Source organism: Myxine glutinosa, chromosome 8 (genome assembly GCF_964187855.1).
Source record: "Myxine glutinosa chromosome 8, kmMyxGlut1.1, whole genome shotgun sequence".
Classification (NCBI taxonomy): Eukaryota; Metazoa; Chordata; class Myxini; order Myxiniformes; family Myxinidae; genus Myxine; species Myxine glutinosa.
The window spans coordinates 137,989,823-138,011,172 of NC_136268.1; the positions used below are offsets into that span (position 1 = coordinate 137,989,823).

The 21,350-nt window shown below is 42.7% G+C and overlaps 1 protein-coding gene across 1 annotated transcript; it reads right to left on the reverse strand.

Annotated features, from left to right (window-relative positions):
- Positions 1-1,043: 1,043 nt before the first annotated feature.
- LOC137432937 (uncharacterized) lies at positions 1,044-20,858 on the reverse strand. Its single transcript, XM_068125268.2, has 3 exons — positions 20,571-20,858; positions 13,927-14,026; positions 1,044-5,533 (listed from the first exon to the last, which is right to left on the reverse strand). Exons 1-3 carry the CDS (start codon positions 20,763-20,765, stop codon positions 5,121-5,123), a joined length of 708 nt encoding a protein of 235 aa, XP_067981369.1. The 5' UTR covers positions 20,766-20,858; the 3' UTR covers positions 1,044-5,120.
- Positions 20,859-21,350: the final 492 nt, after the last annotated feature.

Here is a 21,350-nt window from a genome sequence, read left to right on the forward strand (position 1 = left end):
GAATCATCACACGGTCACAGATTGCTCAATCCCAATATGGGGAAGATTTGGACAAACAATGGGTGGTGTAGGAAAGGAAGCATGGGGGGGCATGATGGATACAGAAGGAAACTCTCAGGAGGGAAACTGGAAATTTGAAAGGAGGAGGGATTGGGGTGGGGGATTAACGAAGGTAGAAAGGATGATAGTTTTGGATTGGGGATGATCTGAGATGGTTATTGAACAGATGTCTTGAAGACCTAGAAGGAAGAATGAGATTGCCGAGAATGTGGAAGTTGGTTCCACAGGTGGGGAAAGGGGTTGGGGGGAAGAGGAAGGAATGGGTGGAGGTGAGCAGTGACCCTGATTTAGGGAGTGTCACCAGAAGGAGGTGGGTGGTGGACTGTGTCCACTGTGTGTGCCCTGCAGAATGTGAAAGAGCAGAGAGTGCAAGACCAGAAAGGATTTGAATCCACTTTTTTGAGGTGACTTTTGACTTCTTTCCTGGAAGTCCTTGGTGTCCTTGCGTTTTATACCTATCCTGCCTCCCCCCAGGCCCTCTCCCTCCCACACATCTCCCGATGTCCCTGCTCTCAAATGTTGTGTTTGTGTGCTACCTCCCCTTCTCTCCCCATCTTGTCGACCGCTCCCCTTTTTATATACTTTGTTTACTTGTTTGTTTGATTTGTTTGTTTGATAAATGTTAGCTCTTTCACGAGCCTCGACTCTGTAAACAAAAACAAAAAAACAAAAAAAAGGAGGGTCACGAGATAATGAGACCACCGACCTGTCTGCGATGACGATAGGACCATAGACTCAGTTTCATCGCGGGAGATTCCAATGATATTGAAGACCTTGGTTTCCACGGTGTTAAGCTGAGCAAAATGTAAGGCAGGGGAGCCAGCCCAGAATGGAGAGCAGTACTCCATCAAGCTGTGGATGAAGGCCTTGTAGGTTGATAGGAGTTCAGGTGTGCTGAGGAAGTACTCCACTGACTGGTTACAAAAAAAAGAAGAGTTAATTCCATCGTAAAGCCAAGGCAACTATCATTGGAGCTGGAAGGCCACAATTTTACATCTTCCTTTATTACAAAATAAAATAATGTTTCACAAGGACAACACCCCCAAAGCATTACATTGATCTGCACAAAAAAAACAGCAACAAAAACGAAAAAAGTTATGATTTTCAAAACGTGAAAATGTTCTTACTCCACAATTAATCGATTACAAAACCAAACCCATAATAATAGATCAAAACATCACAACACTCGAATAAGTATTTCATGCTAGCTGTGCTCATGTGTTTCTTATACAATACACAGACACAATGTTAATAAAATGTATATATATATATGAAGTACAACACCCTAGTGGACAACAAGATACAACAATCACAAGTCAGTATCCTGCTTTGCTTCTTTCACACACAGCAGTCTCAACAGCATAATAAGGCCGGGATAGATCCCACAGATCCCATGTGATTTGGGATGTTCAAAGACAATTCCACAATTTCCATTCCAGTGTTTAATCAAGTAGGAAAAATAATTAATAATTTCACCTTGTGCACTGCCCTTTGCCAAAATAAAAAAGATCACCTGTGATTGTAAACAATGTCCAATTTAATCTTGTAATTTGAACACAATCACATGGACAACATATACAGGGTGTCCACATCTTCTTCTTCACTCGTTTGCACTTCGTTAGCGGATAGAGCAGCAATGCGGGGTAGCATCATTGTCTGAGGGTGTGGCTCCGCTGATGTAGTGCCCTCTGCTGGTTAGGGCAGGGGTTTGTCATTTACTCAGGAAGCATGTGATAGCTCACCTACTCTTCGTGAAGGACACCGTCGGATCTTTAAATGTCCACCAACTCATGGGACACCTGTTTAACGTCCATCTGAGGGACGGCACCACACATTGATGAATCACCCTGCCTATGAAACACCGGAATTAAACTTTATAGCTGAGTCAGGATTCGAACCTAGGGTAGACAGCTTAGAGGTGAGTGAGCGTACCTCTAGGCCATCCTGCCAGCCCAGGGTGTCCGTAAAGTCCTTGTACAACTTTGAACATTTATAACTTTTAATGTACATGATAGAATCACACTGTAAATGGTATTTGGAAACACATTTCATGTAAATGGCAACATGTTTTGTTAATCTGGTTATTAATTTTAGGCTATTGGTGTTGTTAAATCAACAATTCCCCTGAGTTTCTTGACGAGTTGACATTGTCTGATGAGGCAACTTCTACATCTGTGGTATCCATGGTATCCACCACAATTACTACATTGGGTTAAATCTTTAACTGCCAAAATCAAGACTCTCTGCTCACCTTCACTCCTCTTTTTCCCCACCTCTGGAACAAACTCCCTCACTCTCTTCAATCCCTCTCCTCCCTCCAGGTCTTTAAAACAGCTCTTCACCACCATCTCTCGTCTTCCCCCATCGGACCTTGATCTTTTCTACCCCTGTTAATTTCACCCCAAATCCACCTTTTTCAATCCCCAACTTCTTTCCTCAAATCCCTAGAAGTGTTCATTTGCTTTATACCGTGTATCCCTCCCTCCTCCCCCAGCCCTCTCCCTTCCACAGATCTACCGACGTCCCTGTTCTCCACTGTTGTTGTGCTTGTGTGCTTCCCTCTCCCTCCCCATCTTGTCTCTCGCTCCATTCATTGCATGTTTTATGTGTCTGTGCATGTTTTCATGTTCAATGTGTTAGCTCTTACACGAGCCTCGATTCTCTACACAAAAAAAAATTCTCCTTCACAAATCCCGTTGAACCAGCAAGACCAATCTCCGTGCGACATTGCTTTGAATGTATGGCGGTTCTTGAATGACGTGTTCTCGGACAAGTGGATTGGTAGACGTGGACTAATTACTTGGCCACCTTGTTTGCCTGTCCTGTCCCCATTGGACTATATTTTATGGTACTACATAAAACCGGTTTACTCATCAAAAACACATTATTTAGATGAACCTAGGGCTACGATCACAAATGCAATTAATGAAATTACTCAGCAGCAACTGGAGAATGTTTTCAACGAGTTGTAAAATCGGATTGAACGATGTATTGTGAAAAATTGTCGGTTATGTTAAAGCCTAAGAAATATAAATGGATTGAGTAAAACGTAAATTATGTTTTCATGCACCATTAATCGTTTGTTTCTAGCATGTCGAGATCAAAAGTTATAAAAGTTCTAACTTGCACAAGACTTTATGGACACCCTGTATTACAGTATCTGATAGCATGTCTTTTTGAACCCATGAAGGCATCGAATCATTGATATTCTGTGACGGTCTGATCGAGATTTTGTTGCAACTCTTGCATATTATTTGGCAAAGGTCGATTTTTCCACAACTCTCGATCCATGCTCCAAAACAAGTTTGATGGCATTGCCAGGACTCGGCAAGGAGCTGCAACCTACTCTGTCTCTTCCATACAGAAGCGATTCAGGATCCCATGGCATGTGGCACCGTATTCCTGCAGTAAAGGTGTTACACACTGCAAAAATAGAAACCCACTTACTTGTCTACCAGCTCAGTAGTTTGCAGTTTATGGAACACGTTTACTGCAAGAAGGTGGTGCCACATGCCATACATGGATGGGAAGGACTGCAGTTTCTGACCTAGGCATCACAAACGAATGCCATCGAACATGTATGAGCATGTCTGGGAACTTTTGGACCGGAAGCCGTGGAAAAGCCGACCTCAGCCAAATAATACGGAAGAGCTGCAATAGAATGGACTCAACATTTGACAAGGTCTGGATCAGGTTGGGAAACAGATCATCATCAATCCAATGCTTTCACGGGTTCATACATTGATGATGATGTCATTGATATATATATATATATATATATATATATATCTCTCCATATTATAAAAGAAAGTTTTTGTTTGTTTGTCTGTGCAAGCTAATCTCCTGAACGGTGAAAGATATGAGGAAACCTCGAATACAAAAAATGTCGGGACGGGCCCCGGGAAGGTTGGTGGCGAGGTGGCGAGGCCCACCTCGGCTGGGCTGGGCCCATTTCGCAATTAAAAGCTGAGCTGAATTATAGTGGTCAATCTTCTACGGCCATGAGTAAAAGCTGAATTATAGTAGTAAATTCATTCAAAAAGAACCAAAAATGTCGGGCCGGGCCCCGGGAAGGTTATAGGCTAGGTGGTGAGGCCGGTCGAGACCACTTTGGCCGGGCTGGGACCATTTCGCAATTAAAAGCTGAGCTGAATTATAGTAGTCAATCTTCTACGGCTGCGAGTAAAAGCTGAATTATAGTAGTAAATTCATTCAAAAAGAACCCGGGCAACGCCGGATGCTTTCAGCTAGTATATATATATATATATGTACACACACACACACACACACACACACACACACACACACACACACACACACACACACACACACACACACACACACACACACACACACACACACACACACACATCCATATGATTGTGTTCATTTCACAGATCGTGAAAATTGCTGAATTTTTCAGCTAATTTGTTGGTCTTCGGAGGAGGACTGAAAAGGAAAATTTCTGCAGCACAAGTTGTTTCTATTAGAAAGCATACCCAACTTAACACAGGATTATCGAGGAGCCAATATGGCTTCAAAAAAAGGGAAATAAATAAAAGTGTACCGAGGCTAGATAGTGATTGAGATAAAGTTTTGTTTTGGTGTTATTTTCTGCCAAGCCATCGTATCTTAGGTTGATACATACGACTTCCCAAATGAATGTTTTCTTTAAACAAAGTCGATGCAACTCTATCAATATCAAGTAGACCAGCACCAACTTGACAAAGTATCAATGACCTATTCACCTCAGCATTAAACATCGACGGATGCTTAAAAAAAAAAAATCATTTAATTGCACCAACAAACCATCCTAAAGAAATGTTGAATAAATGAAACTTCACACCAAAACGGTGGCCAGGACTTGCGAAATGTATCCTTACGAATTCAGTTTACCTGACACTGAGAACGGTCAGAGCCCAATTTTAATTTCAAGCCGGTCAAAATTCCAAAAAAATCAAATGTCAACCAAGTTGAAATGGTTTTGCAAATACAATCTATACTTGAAATCTTAACACCTTCACCAAAATAAGCATATCATCCTAAACACAAAAAAACTGTTAATTTTCACTTTCACCTTCAGATTGCGACACAAGAACACGAGTAAGCCGCTGTTCCAGGCATCTCAGGTCATCCTCCAACAAAGCAACACGCTGTTCTAACCTGCCACTCCACCGTGCCCCATAAGACTGATTCGTTTTAAGACCGCTCAACCAATACGCCGCAACAGCGACGAGCAAGACCGGCACGACATGATGAGGATCCTGCTGGCCCTTGGTGAATATGTAAATGGCTGCAATGCAGTACAGAGCGATACGAAACATGAGAAACACGGGGCTCAGAAAAGAGAAGGCGAGCGAAAAAGAAGAAGAGAGGATGAAGAGGAAGAATTTCCAGGCGAAGAAGGCTAGAACTAGCCAAGTGATTAGACCAGTGGGAGACTTCCATGATGCTTGATCCAAGCTGACGCGTTCTGCAATACAAAGGCAAATGAAGGCAGAAACGAACCAGTCAAACTTTCTGCAGGTCATTTTACCACAGAATTCAAATAAAAATTTCGTCCGGGCCGTTCAAAGTATATCTGAACCGTCAACCACAACCCCCCGTGCTTATACATGTACACGTACACACACACACGTACACACAACCTGTGTACTGTATTGCTCGTCATTGCAGAACAAATCACTGTAGCACTTGCGCATTTGATACTTTGCCAACAAAACAAATTCCACACACCAAGGAGAACCTTTACTCTTTTTTTGGTGCACACCAAGGTCTTCTTCACTCCATGCCAGCTCACATTGCCTCTGAAATATTCTTCTTAAATAAATCATGCCCCAGAGCATGTTAGAATTACATGACCTCTGATGCAATGATCACACACGTTGCCATTTCCTCTCAAAGGTGAACTATTTTGTTACCTATCTTGCACCAATCGTCGAATTTCAGGTGAGAATGAATGCACAGTTCCAATGGTCCAAGAGCTAAGGTACCTTTTGTGCAGCGTCTGAGGCCAAAAGGTTTGATCAACTTTTCTAAAGCAACATTTTATGCAGATTCCAAAAATCCATTTCTTATGTGCCGCAAATGTTGCGGTTTGGGTGAAAAATGCGTTTTTTTGTTGTTATTTTTCTATATTTTGGCGAAATCTGAAAATTATGCTTTAATTCTAGATATCAATTTTACTCTCTGGTATATGGTCATGTGAGGTATCAAAATAAAGCTACTGACCTGGAGATCACTCAAGAACACAAATAATTTGAAATTAAAATATAGTTGCCATCGTAACAGCCATTTGAGTGGCTCTGAAGTCCAAAAATATCAATTTCACGCTGTAATACATTGTACATTTTAATGTGGAATCTGAGGCCAAATGGTTTTTAAATCATTTCTAAATCATAATTTATGTAGAATCTGAATATCAATGTCTTACAAGCTAGACATGAAGCCTTTTGGGTGAAAATCGCATTTTTGTTGGTTATGCGTATTAGACAGAAAACTCTGAAATTGGGTGTTAATTTTAAATACCATTTTATCATCATTTATATTCGCATGTGAGGTAAACTGGTAAACTTTACCTTTTTTATGCATCTGATTTAGGAGGATGTCATTATGAGAACAGTTGTCAGAGAGGTCTAATGAAAAAGATATGTCAATGGAAGCTTATTTCTTGTGTAATGATCTGCACTTTGTTAATAATGAATCCCATTACCATGGCAACCAATCACATGCAATATATTTCATAACAACATATCAATGGTTTCGAGGGTGGTCGATATATATGATGATAGACTCATTAGTAGGTGCTAGTCGTCAACCTTTATAAGCAATCAGCGCAGGATTAGTGTTCTTTACCATAGCAACTATACTTCACTCTAAAAACACTGTTATCCTTGAAAAATACATGTATATACACTGTATGTGAATACTTTCATGTTGATACCTCACATGTGAATATAAATGATAAAATGGTATTTAGAATTAAAACCCAATTTCAGAGTTTTCTGTGTAATACGCATAACCAACTAAAATGTGATTTTCACCCAAAAGGCTTCATGTCTAGCTTGTAAGACATTGATATTCAGATGCTACATAAAATTATGATTTAGAAATGATTTAAAAACCATTTGGCCTATGATTCCACATTAAAATGTACAATGTATTACAGCGTGAAATTGATATTTTTGGACTTCAGACCACACCAAAAAAACGCATTTTTCACCCAAACCGCAATATTTGCGGCATATAAGAAATGGATTTTTGGAATCTGCATTAAATTTTGGTTTAGAAAAGTTGATCAAACCTTTTGGCCTCAGACGCTGCACAAAAGGTACCCTAGCTCTTGGACCACAACACTGACATCAAGTTTTTGTGTAATTTCAAAAATGGTCATCCGGCGATTCTCCAGAATTGTCGGTTCAGCCCTTTAATGAGTGACGGCAGTTGTTTGCATGGCACAACTGGTCCTCGGCACACTTGGATGTTCGGCCACCATCTCAATTTTAACCCATAATGCATTGACAAACATTTATAGCACTTCCTGCAATCACTCAATGCACCACATTTGAGCAAAGAACAATTATCTTGCTTATTCTACAATAAAAATCAATTTTGAACAACCCTTCCTTGTGTATTAAAAATAGAATACACCTCGACCCCGCTATTCGCGGGGATACGTTCCTGGGAAGTGCCGTGAATTGCAAAAATGCAAATGGCGGGGCAACATTTCAATGGAAAAGGGGGGATTGGTTCCCGAATCTTGAAAATCCATGAATGTCGAGGAACAAACCGAGAATGGCGAAGCAAAATCCGCAAATGGCGAGGCAAAATTCGCAAATGGCGAGGCAAAACCCGCAAATGGCGAGGCAAAACCCGCAAATGGCGAGGCAAAACCCACAAATGGCGAGGCAAAATCCACAAATGGCGAGGCAAAATCCACAAATGGCGAGGCAAAATCCACAAATGGCGAGGCAAAATCCGCAATTGGCGAGGCAAAATCCACAAATGGCGAGGCAAAATCCACAAATGGCGAGGCAAAATCCACAAATGGCGAGGCAAAATCCACAAATGGCGAGGCAAAATCCACAAATGGCGAGGCAAAATCCACAAATGGCGAGGCAAAATCCACAAATGGCGAGGCAAAATCCACAAATGGCGAGGCAAAATCCGCAAATGGCGAGGCAAAATCCGCAAATGGCGAGGCAAAATCCGCAAATGGCGAGGCAAAATCCCGCAAATGTCGACGAAAATCACACGAATGTCGACGAAAATCCCACGAATGCATGCCGTGCCATTGTTTCAATGGGGAAAAGGGAGACAGCTAATTGCACTAATAGATACTGTGGAGCGTTTTCATTATGTACCTCAACTCGCAGGGATGATGTGTTAATTGTGTTATGCAGCTGATGGGATATGCGAAGCAATGTTTACCATCTGTGGGATATCTCGCAAAGCATGCCACAAAACATCGTTTATGTGTGAATGGCAGGATATCACATGAAGCTGTTCACAGTGTGAATCACGGAATATCCGGTGAAAGCCGTAAAAACACAAACCACAGCGCCGCGAATGTAGAAGCAGGTTGTGCTCGCTGTTCATAGAATGTTTTTTTTGCGTATGTCCACCTGCTTTGTGCGTGGCTGGTGAAAGATGTGTTTTATAAATGTGTCATGCTCACGGCTCGTGAAAAAAAATTGCGCCCGCGAAAAACCGCGAATACACGGGACATAGGGCCGCGAATAGAGAAGCAGGTCGCAATTTATCAATCGTGAATACACGGAACCCACGAATAGTGGAACCGCGAATAGCGGGGTCCGACTTATGTATTAATTTGGGACATTTTGCACATTAACATTAATGTAAACACGAATTTCATAAGCATTATTATTTTTATTTGTTCATAGCATAAGGCCATGTGCTGCAAACAAACCGAGGGCTAGGTGGGCAAAACTGCTGGGTAGCTTCATTGACTGATGGTGTGGTTGTGCCGCTGATGCAATACTCTCTGCTGGTTAGGGCAGAGGTTTGTAAATTGGTTCATGGTGCCGGCGATAGCTCGTCTACTCTCCACGAAGGACACTGTGGGATCTTTAACGTCAACCAACTTATGCCAGTAGACAGGATGCCCAGTTTAACATCCATCCGCCAGATGGCACAAACGTTGATGAATCATTCTACCTGTGAAACACCGGGATGATCGTGTATAGCTCGGTCAGGATTTAAACCCAGGCCAGACAGCTCAAAGGCAAGTGTGCCTACCTCTAGGCTATCCTGTCAACCCTACAAGAACTAGTGAAGCAAAATTATGCCGAGGTACCACATCGCATACATGCAAGCCCTGTGTGGTATTTGGTGAAGGTGTGATGGGGGGAGGGGGAGGGGGAGGGGGAGGGGAGGGGCATTGGGATTTGAGGGCCAGATGGGGAAAACTCCTTCACTCCAAACTGTCCTAGAGGAGCATCGTGATCAGCAGGATTTGCTTTACCAACATGCACATTGCTCGTGGAGAAAATGCTTCAATATTTAATGGTTAGAAGATATTTGATCCAATGGGGAGTACAGATAGAAACTTCAGACTATTCCTCTCAAAGTTCAGGGAGTTGGGAACAGACCATCTTGCTCAAATTCATGGGGAAAAATGCAGCTACAGTTCATGATGGGATATCGATCCGTATTCCAGTTAATTAATGTTCCGTAATTATGCTCGGAAGGGGCTGACAGAATGGCCTAGAGCAGGGGTGGCTAACCAGTCCAGCATAAAGAGCCAAAAAAACCCTCACACCATTGCAAAGAGCCGCACAACACCTGCATGCTCACACTACAACAGCAACTTATAGGCCTAATGCCATAATAAATAATTATATGTATTATGGGTACTAGGGCATGCCCGTACGTGGGTGCCCGTTCCTTGCCAAAAAAAAAAAAAAACGCTACCCGTACGCTCTACCCCGCCCGTACGCCCGTACGCCCGTAAACAAAAAAAACAACGCTCTTCGCTTCCGCCCTTCGCTCTGACTGAATTGGGAGAAATAATGCGCATAAGAAATCGAGAAATTATTATTTTCTCCGGAAGAAATCGAATTACGAACCGTAATGGCGCACGCGCTCGGCTCGGCTCGCTCTCACATCGGCCACGCCTACGCAACAACGCGTTCTGTGATTGGCTGCCGGAAGTGAAGTCTTCACTGTCCGGAAGGTCGCAAATCGCAGTTACGATGAATCGCAAATTAGTTTTAATTAGTTTTAAAACATAGTTTAACGCCAACATAGTTTGCCAACGTGAAATAAATGAATACGCTCTCAAATGTGCCGTCCGAGGCAGAGTCTGTTCGCCACGTTCGGCACACGCGATAGCTCGCTGCTCTCTGATTGGTTGAATCGTTTTTTGGACATAGCTCGGTAACTACTTCTCCGATTAATATGAAACCTTGAAAAGGCACATCCTCAGGTCCCCAGCAATATACCTGGCAAGTTTAAAGTATATCGGACCCGTGGTTGTCGAGAAACAGCGGTCACAGACATACAGACATACATACATACATACATACATACATACATACACACAGAGATTACTGGAATTATAGATAGATGTCATAATTATCATAATACATAGCTTAACAGTTTTCATAGGTCGTTTATTACTTCAGTGGGACACCTGGCAGTCTTTGTTTTCCACAATCATTTTCAGGTCTGGCTTGTACTCAGTTGTGGCCACTCGGAGCAACTCTTTCACATGTGTGTCCGTAAGAACAGAGCGATGTCTTGACTTCACTTGTTTCAGTGGAGAAAAAACTGATTGACAGATGTAAGTTGATCCAAACATTGACATTAGCTTGAGTGCAGCCTGTTTGACAATGGGGTTTCTGTCTGTGGGCACAATTTTCCAAAACTCTGTGCCTGTGGTTCCTTCTCTCAAGACACATTTAAGTCTGTCATCCTCAGAAAGTTCAATCATCTCCAACTGGGATGCTGCTTCATCTGCCACTAAGGGAGCTTTTAAACAATCCGATTCAGCAGTGAAAGGGTTGATGAGGAATGTGATCTGTGGCCGTTGTTTCTTCAGGTTGCAGAATCTGTCCTCAAAACTCTGCTGCAGATTTTCAACCAGTGTTGCATAGCGTGCAATGCTCCTTTTTGTGACCTCAGCTGCTTCTCCATTTGCCTTCAACAAGGAGGGGAAATGTGTGAGCTCTCCCTTTTGAAGATGGGTCTAGAAGAGCTTGAGTTTGTTCACAAATGTGAAAACACTTTGCACCAGGTCAGGCAGCATTTTTAACTTCCCTTGCAGATCTAGATTCAGTTTGTTCAGATGATGCAGCATGTCGACCAGAAACCCCAAGTCTGACATCCACTGGGGGTCATGTAGCTCAGGATAGTCCTTATGTTTCTCTGCCAGAAATAGCTTCACCGAGTCCAAAAGTTCAAAAAAACAGGAAAGCATGTTACCTCTTGAAAGCCATCTCACAGTGCAGTGGAGAAGCAGATCATTGGGAAGGTCTTCATCCAGTTCAGCTATGAGGTTTTTGAACTGTCTGTGCTTGAGAGCATGAGTGCGAATAAAATTCACAATTTCTAGCACAGGTTTCATGACATGGTCCAAGTTCAGCTTCTTAGACACCAGGTTCTCTTGATGGATGATGCAATGAAATGTCTAAAAATCAGGGAAACGATCGTCAGCCTTACACAGCCCTACAAGGCCATTTGCATATCCCAACATAGCTGGTGCACCGTCTGTGGCTATTGCTGTTAGTTTTGGTAATTGCAAATTTGCCTTCTCAACAACAGTCGTGAGTGTCTCTTTCAGGTCGATGCTGCGGGTCCTATCTTTTAATGGCACAATGTCAAGCAGCTCTTCCTTAATTGTGCAGTCTTCTGACACAGATCGTACAAATATTGCCAACTGTGGCTTATCTTGAATGTCGCAAGACTCATCCAACGCAATGCTGAAATACCGACATTTTTCAAGATCCGTATGCAACTGTGTTTCAATGGGGTTGTTAATATCTGATATTCTCTGTTCAACGGTGTGCCGTGACAGCTGCAGGTCTGACACAGAACGCTTCAAACTGTCATTTTCAGGAGTGAGGATGGCAATAACATCTCTGAGACACGTTTTCATGAATTCCCCTTCACTGTATGGCTTTTTAGCTCGAGCAATGTTCCATGCCAACTGATATGATGCTAATGTAGTAATGTAACCGTCTCTGAGTGCTTCGTTAATTTCCGAAAAACCTGAGTCTGCTTCTCTGACTGACGTTTCAATGCATTTACCTTGTACTTGCAAAGTTCACTGCCTTTGGGAAAATCCCGGGCCACGTTATCATGGAGTGAGGTGAAATGGCGCTCCAGATTTGAAGCTTTAAAATGTGACAGTGCAGTCTGGCGGCAAATCAAGCACAAGGGTTTTCCATTTCGCTCCGTAAAAAAATACAATTCCTCCCATTCAGGCAAAAATGCCCTGTGCTCCTCTTCATATTTGCGCTTAGCTTTACGTTTTCCTGACTCTGCCATGGCGATTCGGTCACTGCCGCTGGGCTAGTGCTAGCCTAGCTAACAAACTTCCGGGTCTGCGTGCGCAAGTGTGTTTCTACACGCGAAAGTGTGTTTCATGTTTGGGCTCATGCATGACTAGTGGGAGATTTCTGTCAAACACATTACCACAAAATTATCTTTTATTTTTAAAATATTGGCAAATTTATTGGCAGTATAGTCAAATATTCAAATGCATTTTGATTTTATTATAGAAATACATTTTAAAATGTAAAAACATGCACCGATAGAGCAGCCCCTCGTGAGCCGCACAAGAGCTGGCTAAGAGCCGCATGCGGCTCGCGAGCCGCGGGTTCGCCACCCCTGGCCTAGAGGTACGGTACACACACTTGCCTCGAAGGTATCTAGCATGGGTTCAAATATCTCCCCAGGTATAAACTGTCATCAGGGTGTTTCACAGGCATGGCGATTCATTAACGTGTGCCATCCCTCGGATAGACATTAAACTGGGCATCCCGTCTGCCAGCATTAGTTTGTGGATGTTAAAGATCCCACTTTGTCCATCATGAGGACCAGGTGAGTATTCGCTGACACCATGAACAAATTACAAATTCCTGCCATAAATAGCAGAGGGCATTGCATGAGTGGCACAGCCACACTCCCAGTAATGATGCTAACCAGAAAGCACAAGTGGCACACAAAATGAATGGATGAATTCCCAGGAGAACCAAAATTTCCAGCAAAGGGTCGGTCATACTTTCACTCCAAAAACTGGACAATTCGAGTTGGAGACAGAAAAAAAGAAAGCAGGTGTCTGTTATTCTCGATTTGAAGACACAGCACCTGATGGACTTTCGATACCGTGGGGATTCAAAAGGTTCCACAAATTAAATGTTCAAACTGCAATAAAAAGGTAAAATTGAAACAAGAAGTACAAAATAGATTTAACCATAGTTATAGGTTTTCACACTCATCATATATATCGTCACATCTGAAAGAACCGCATACCTGTTTGCTCTACTTGCTTTTCCTTGTACGTCATTCGTAATCACAATGCCATCAGAGGTCATGTGACCAAAATAATTGGCATCTCAAATTCAGAGGAAGCTATGAAATGGCATTTGTGGTTCTTTTTATTTTTTATTTTTTATTCAATTGATCCAAAATAAACATCAGAAAGCATAAAATACACTTTCTCCACATTAATGTCCTCAAATTCATTAACAGTATACAAAGAGGTTTTGCAAAAGTATGTCACGAAAGTGCAATTAGATAAAGTGTGTCTAAACGAGATGAACTGTACAACTTGAGGAAATTAAAATGGCGTGTATTTCATCAAAGACCGAATTGATGTGTCACGATCTGAATTTGACTCACCAAAACCGAGGATTTCGTTGAAGTCGTTAAACACCTTGGTTGACATGTCCAGGGCCCGGTCCACGTATGAGACGACAAGATGCTTGAAGCCATCTGCACCCTGCACATAATGCACTCACGTTCATAAATACTGATAGGCCAGATCTGGATCCCACTCGGTAGAGTGTACACCTCCGCCAAGCTGAACAGTTTACATGTTGTATCCCACCGATAGGCTGGATCTGCATCCGGACATTAACCGAAATCTAATCGGCTTCCTCTTGCCACCTACCCAACTCAACCACGTAGTTTTGTCATCATCCGTCCACGCCTTTTTAAAATATCATACTATGTATCATTTTTGGTCCCATCACTCAAAATATTCTCGGATCTAGTCAATTCTAGTCAATTGACTAATTACAGGCAAAATCTAGTCAATTCGTCCTTGGGGTCATTCCATGTCAAATCAACAAAGAATCTGCCGTCATCTCTCAGATTTTTGTAAAACTTTGGGAACCAATTGGGACCCATGAAAAACGGCAAGAACTCAAATATTTTTGCTAACAGCCTCTTAATTAGTGAGATACAGACTAACGAACTGTGGACTAATTAGCACGACGTCGCGAATTCAAATGGCCATATCTCTAAAAGTATAACACCTAGAGAGCTGGGTTTGGTGTCATTTTAAAGGTATTTTCATGCCCTATGAAGTTGTCTGGGCAGCATTTTCCTACCTCCAACCACAAAAAAGTTATCACAAAATATAAACTTCAATTGTGAATCCCCAAAATATGTATCCTTCAAATTTCCTCAAATTCATCCCAGAGGTACCTTATGATGTCAAGAAGCTTCCACATAAATTTTGTGATGGGCACTCCAATAGTTTCTGAGATATGAGCAATAATGTACATGTACGTATGGCATATAGGTTCGAAAATCAGCATTTGTAATGTATTATACAATCAATAAGTGAGTTCAAGTACACAGTGTTCACTAACCTGACTTAGGCTTTCAATTTCCTCTTCAATGCAGCAACAGCAGCACTTGTTTCTTTCTTGGAAATACAATATGTCCTTCCAGTTGCAGTGGTTGGTTCAACAGTAGTAAGCACATCCTGGTAGTCAATAGTGAGAGGGTCTGCTGGTTCCGGAAATGTATATGATGTGGATGGTCCATGTGGATGGAGGAACTTAACATCCACCTCATGCCTCTCTGGGGTATGTTCCATGACACATGCAACTCTGAGAATGGTGAGAATTCCTTGTTCTCTGACCAATGCCTTTGCTTTCCTAGCCATGTAGCTTGACACATCAAACTCCTCTGTGATCTCAGCAATTGTCCAGCTTTTTGGCAGAACAGTCAGCACCTGCACTTGTTCACTTTTCTTGGTCGTTGATTCAAACTTCTGCTTGAGTTGTTCTATCATCTCCTGTCCTGCATCCTGGAGTTTGTTAGATGGCAATCCTGTCGCGATTTCCAATTTTTTCTTCACAGTGTCACCGATTTTCTTGGTTTTGGATTTCACATATTTATCTGCAGCAAGTCTCTTTTTTGGAATAGGTGATTCTCCAATCAATCCCAAAGACTCATTCAGTGTATTCAGTTCCATTTCAGGAGAATGAAATTCAAACTCCCCTGAACTGCCTGGTATTGGTGATTCACCTCCACCATCATTGTCCTCACTACTGCTAATAGCGCTGCTGGTCACTGGTAATGGTATTTCACTCTGAGTCTCTACCACACCTGGTTGTCTTTTTGCCAGTTTCTTACGACACTGGGTACAGATTTTCTGTGCACTTTGCAGTTTGAGGCTTGGATGAGCGGCTATGGCTTTTTGGCTAACAGCTCTCAAGCCAGACGACTTTGGTTTTTCATGAGCTCCAAAGGGATTGCAGCAGGATTTCTGCTTCAAGATGAACTTTTCCTTGGCAGTCGTCATTTTTCTGCAGCTCTTTCAGAAGTGAACTGCCAATTTCTGTTGGTGGCAGGCCTAAGCATTACACTAAGCCAACTTGGACTTTCCCTGGGGATCTTAGACTGTGAAAGTTGCATCACCTCGACTTACCCACATGGGAAATCCCAGTTGGAATTCCCCAGATGAGAATTCCCCTCAGGCCCAGTTGAAAATGAAAGTATATGATACTTCAAAGCAATTGATGGTTGTTCCCTGTGTTCCCTGTCATGGCTAGGTTAGAATGATTGTATAATACATTACAAATGCTGATTTTCGAACCTATATGCCATACGTACATGTACATTATTGCTCATATCTCAGAAACTATTGGAGTGCCCATCACAAAACTTATGTGGAAGCTTCTTGACATCATAAGGTACATCTGGGATGAATTTGAGGAAATTTGAAGGATACATTTTTTTTGGATTCACGATTGAAGTTTATATTTTGTGATAACTTTTTTGTGATTGGAGGTAGGAAAATGTTGCCCAGACAAATTTATAGGGCATGAAAATACCTTTAAAATGACACCAAAACCAGCTCTCTAGGTGTTATACTTTTAGAGATATGGCCATTTGAATTCGCGACATCGCGCTAATTAGTCCAAAGTTCGTTAACCTGTATCTCACTAATTAAGAGGCTGTTAGCAAAAATATTTGAGTTCTAGCTGTTTTTCATGGGTCCCAATTGGTTCCCAAAGTTTTACAAAAATCTGAGAGATGACGGCAGATTCTTTGATGATTTGACATGGAATGACCCCTTGTCAAAATATTGACAAGGACGAATTGATTAGATTTATATGTCAAAATCACATTAAATGGACAAGTGAGGTACCCGTGCTACGCCCGAGTGGGAGGCCAGAAGCAAACAGACAATGCAGAAACGGCGAATGCTAAAGCATGAAACCAATAAATTCCACATTCCTGTAGCACCTTCACTTCAGTCGCACATCAGACATGGACAGCAAGTTCGTGAAGGACTTCCACGAAAAACGTACCCGTTTGCAAACAAACAAGTATGTGTGTTCCATACCCAGTAAATGGCGAATTTGCATATGGCGATCTGAGAATGTCACGTTTAGAAGGTAGAAACTATCACGGCATTTCATCATTCACTTGAACTCGATATCTCTTTTTTCATTCCAAACAGCATAACTCCAATCACAAATTAAATAACATCAATATAAAAAGTTAACTTTTAACAACATTCGTGACATAAACAAATATATAAATCCTGATGTGAAGTTCCGTACGGTTGGGTGAACACAATTACGAATTCAAAATCGTACTTGTATTCACTCAATTCCAATCATCAATTGATACTTTAACAAAACGATTAACACGATTAACGTTTAACGATTAAACATTACGAATGAATGACGGTTGTATTGGGATATTATCAAACCCGTGCATTGCCAGCATCTGTCCACTTCCGGATTCGCTGCAGGTTCGTAATTCTCATCAAAATGTAAACAGTATTTGTAGAATTTCAATAAAAGCCACATCACTGTTCATATCGGTAAATAATATTCCATCGTGGTTGGAAAATCTGGAAAATTGGAAAACTTGGAAAAACAATATAGCCTATTTTACTCCAGGGGGTCTGAGGATTACCCACCCAAAATATCGTTGGGATCGGTTGAGCCGTTTTTGCGGTACCTTCGAACGGACGGACATTTGGTGAATTATAGTAAGATTCACACTCAACTTCCAACTACCAGCCACTTACAAATGGCCAAGATCTTTGTCTAGTAGGCCTTGATGTAAAAAAAAACCACAATCAATCCAGGTGATTGAAAAATAACAACCGTTACCCCTAGGTCCCCCGTCGGTGAAGTGATGCGAGTTGACAAAGTGGAAGACGCAAGGGGCCATCTTGGATTTTGACGTGGCGACCCAATCTTCAATAGCGTTCTCCCTTATGTGTAGATACACCCACACACCAGATTCGAAGTCAGTAGTTCGTTTATTTTTCAAGATATTTCGCTCACAAGGTTCAGACATATATATGGTGGTGGCCATCTTGGATTTTGACGTGGTGACCCAATTTTCAATAGCGTTCTTCCTTATGCCGAGATACACCCACGCACCAGATTAGAAGTTGGTACTTCGCTTATTTTTCAAGATATTCCGCTCACAAGGTTCAGACATACATGGCATCAGACATACATGGCCGTGGCCATCTTGGATTTTGAGGTGGGTTGCACCCACACACCAAATTTGAATTCGGTCCTTCGCTTACGCACGCACGCACGTACGCACGGGAAAACCATAGTCCCCCTTTCGCTCCGCGGTGCGACAAAAATGTACTCGATGTCAGAGACAGATCTGGTGGACAGATGAAGTAGTTTTAGTGAATCTGGACCTCTAAATCCCACCTCCCTGAATATAACCACATTCTACACATCGTTACAAGAAGACTTTAACTCCGATCGGCCAGGACTGCGGGGAGGGGAAATTTGAAGACGTGCCCAGATGTTTTACAACACGGGTGTCAAATAAAAACATAGGGGCAATACTCCTGGCACTCACCTGGTGGAATAAACAGAATACTGCACTGAATAAAAGTATTTTAAACAAATTTCAATGGTTGCGAGAAGACAGGGCAGCATGAAGAATCATACCAACATAATCATAAGACTTTAAACAAACAAACAAACAAACAAAAAATACCTATTTTGGGGGACATCCTCTATCCTACCCTCCCCCAACCCCGTATACCTCCTCAGACCCCAATTTTTCTCATGCCTTGAAAAAACATTGGTACATCTTGGGTGATGAAGGTTGTGGTGAAGTTTCATTGAAATTGCGTGTGTAGTTTCTGAGAAGAAAGCAAACACCTATTTTGGGGGGAAACCCCCCGTAAACCCACAAATGGGCAGACTTTTTTTTTAATGCCAAGAACAAACTTTGGTACAGCACGGGTGGTGAACGTTGTGGTCGGTCAAGTTTTATCAAAATTGTGTGTGTAGTTTCGGAGTAGAAAGCAAATACCTGTTTTGGAGGGTCAAACCTGGATCCACTTTGACCCCCGGTAGATCCCCTTAAACTCCGATTTTTTTTTAATGCCGCGGAGAAACTTTAGTTACAACACAACAAATATAATTTATGCCAAATTTGGTCGCAATCCCATCAGCGGTTTCGAAGAAGAAGTTTCAAGTGTTTACGGATGGACTGACGGACGCATAAGCTCCCTGAACTTCGTTCCAGGTGAGCTAAAAACCCAATCAACGAGAGCAGAGCTACATGGCAGACGGCACTTTTACAGGTGTGAACCCAGCAACATCATCACCTTTTGAACCCAGCCACATCCTCACCTTTTGAACCCAGCCACATCATCACCTTTTGAACCCAGCCACATCACCACCTTTTGAACCCAGCCATATCATCACTTTTTGAACCTAGCCACATCCTCACCTTTTGAACCCAGCCACATCATCACCTTTTGAACCCAGCCACATCATCACCTTTTGAACCCAGCCACATCATCACCTTTTGAACCCAGCCACATCATCACCTTTTGAACCCAGCCACATCACCTTTTGAACCCAGCCACATCATCACCTTTTGAACCCAGCCACATCATCACCTTTTCAACCCAGCCACATCATCACCTTTTCAACCCAGCCACATCATCACCTTTTGAACCCAGCCACATCCTCACCTTTTGAACCCAACCACATCACCTTTTGAACCCAGCCACATCATCACCTTTTGAACCCAGCCACATCATCACCTTTTGAACCCAGCCACATCATCACCTTTTGAACCCAGCCACCTCATCACCTTTTGAACCCAGCCACATCATCACCTTTTGAACCCAGCCACATCATCACCTTTTGAACCCAGCCACATCCTCACCTTTTGAACCCAGCCACCTCATCACCTTTTGAACCCAGCCACATCATCACCTTTTGAACCCAGCCACATCACCTTTTGAACCCAGCCACATCATCACCTTTTGAACCCAGCCACATCATCACCTTTTGAACCCAGCCACATAATCACCTTTTGAACCCAGCCATCTCATCACCTTTTGAACCCAGCCACCTCATCACCTTTTGAACCCAACCACATCACCTTTTGAACCCAGCCACATCATCACCTTTTGAACCCAGCCACATCACCTTTTGAACCCAGCCACATCATCACCTTTTGAACCCAGCCACATCATCACCTTTTGAACCCAACCACATCACCTTTTGAACCCAGCCACATCATCACCTTTTGAACCCAGCCACATCCTCACCTTTTGAACCCAGCCACAGGTGGCACTGTTACAAGACTCCTTTACAGAGCGCCCCCCATGTCTATTTTGTATAAAACTAGCTCGGAGTCGCGGCTGTCTGTGCACATCGTGTTGTGCAAGATATTTCACCGATAACGTAATTGGCTCCCGGGGGAGTCGGTGGTTACCGGTGATGAAAATAATGATTCGTCAACATCACATGAGGAACCATCACGATCCGGACCAAATCCTCTTACCAACCCCGTTTACCCCAAAGCATCACGTGACACCGGTAATCAGAATGAAGTGTCCGATGTTGGATTCTACCCAAAAGTCAAATGAATACTACACTGGGAACCGGGATTGAACAACAATTACAACGATGGCAGCGTACGGGAAGGTCGTACAGGGGAGGGGGGAGCACGAGGACACGCACACACAGCACGAGGACACGCGCGCGCGCACACACAACACGTGCTCTGACCACGAGGAGCGCGCGGACAGCCTCCTCCCCCAGCACGATCCCCAGCAAGTCCTGCGCGGAGTTCGTGAGCTGCCGGAACACGTTCCCTTTGCTCGAATCGCTCCGTTCGGGACGTGAAGACGATTTGTGTTGCTGAGCGGACATTGCCGTGATCAGCAGGGCGAACAACACAGCACAAAGTCGAAAGCCCGCCATGGCGAGACACACAAACGATGAGCTAGCAGCACGATCCTCGCGCCTGAGTCACTTCCGACCGTTGACCATGGAACGTTATCCACTAGAGGGCATACCCATACACCGCCCCACCCTGAATGCACAATTCTCATTCCTGTAAACAGTAACAACACACCATTGAGAATTTTTACTCCCGCCAGGGAGTAATGCATTCGATCGTGTCCGTCCGTCATATATATATATATATATGTGTGTATATATATATATATGTGTGTATCTGTATATGTATACGTTTATGTGTATACGTGTGTATACGTATATGTATACGTGTGTGCGTATATGTATACGTGTGTGCGTATGTGTGTTCGTATGTTTGTGAACAAGATATCTGGAAAAGTTCTGAATGGATTTGGATGAAAGTTGGTGGGATGTTTGCCCTTGGGATAAGGAAGAATTGATTAGTTTTTGGTGAAGCTCAGGATATTATTCCGGATCCAGGAATTTTTTTGGGGATTTTTTTTTTCTGTTTTACTGTATTAAAGCTTTTATTCTTATTCTTAAATGATGTGTTTCTCCTCTAATTCCGAGATATATCAAAATTAATTC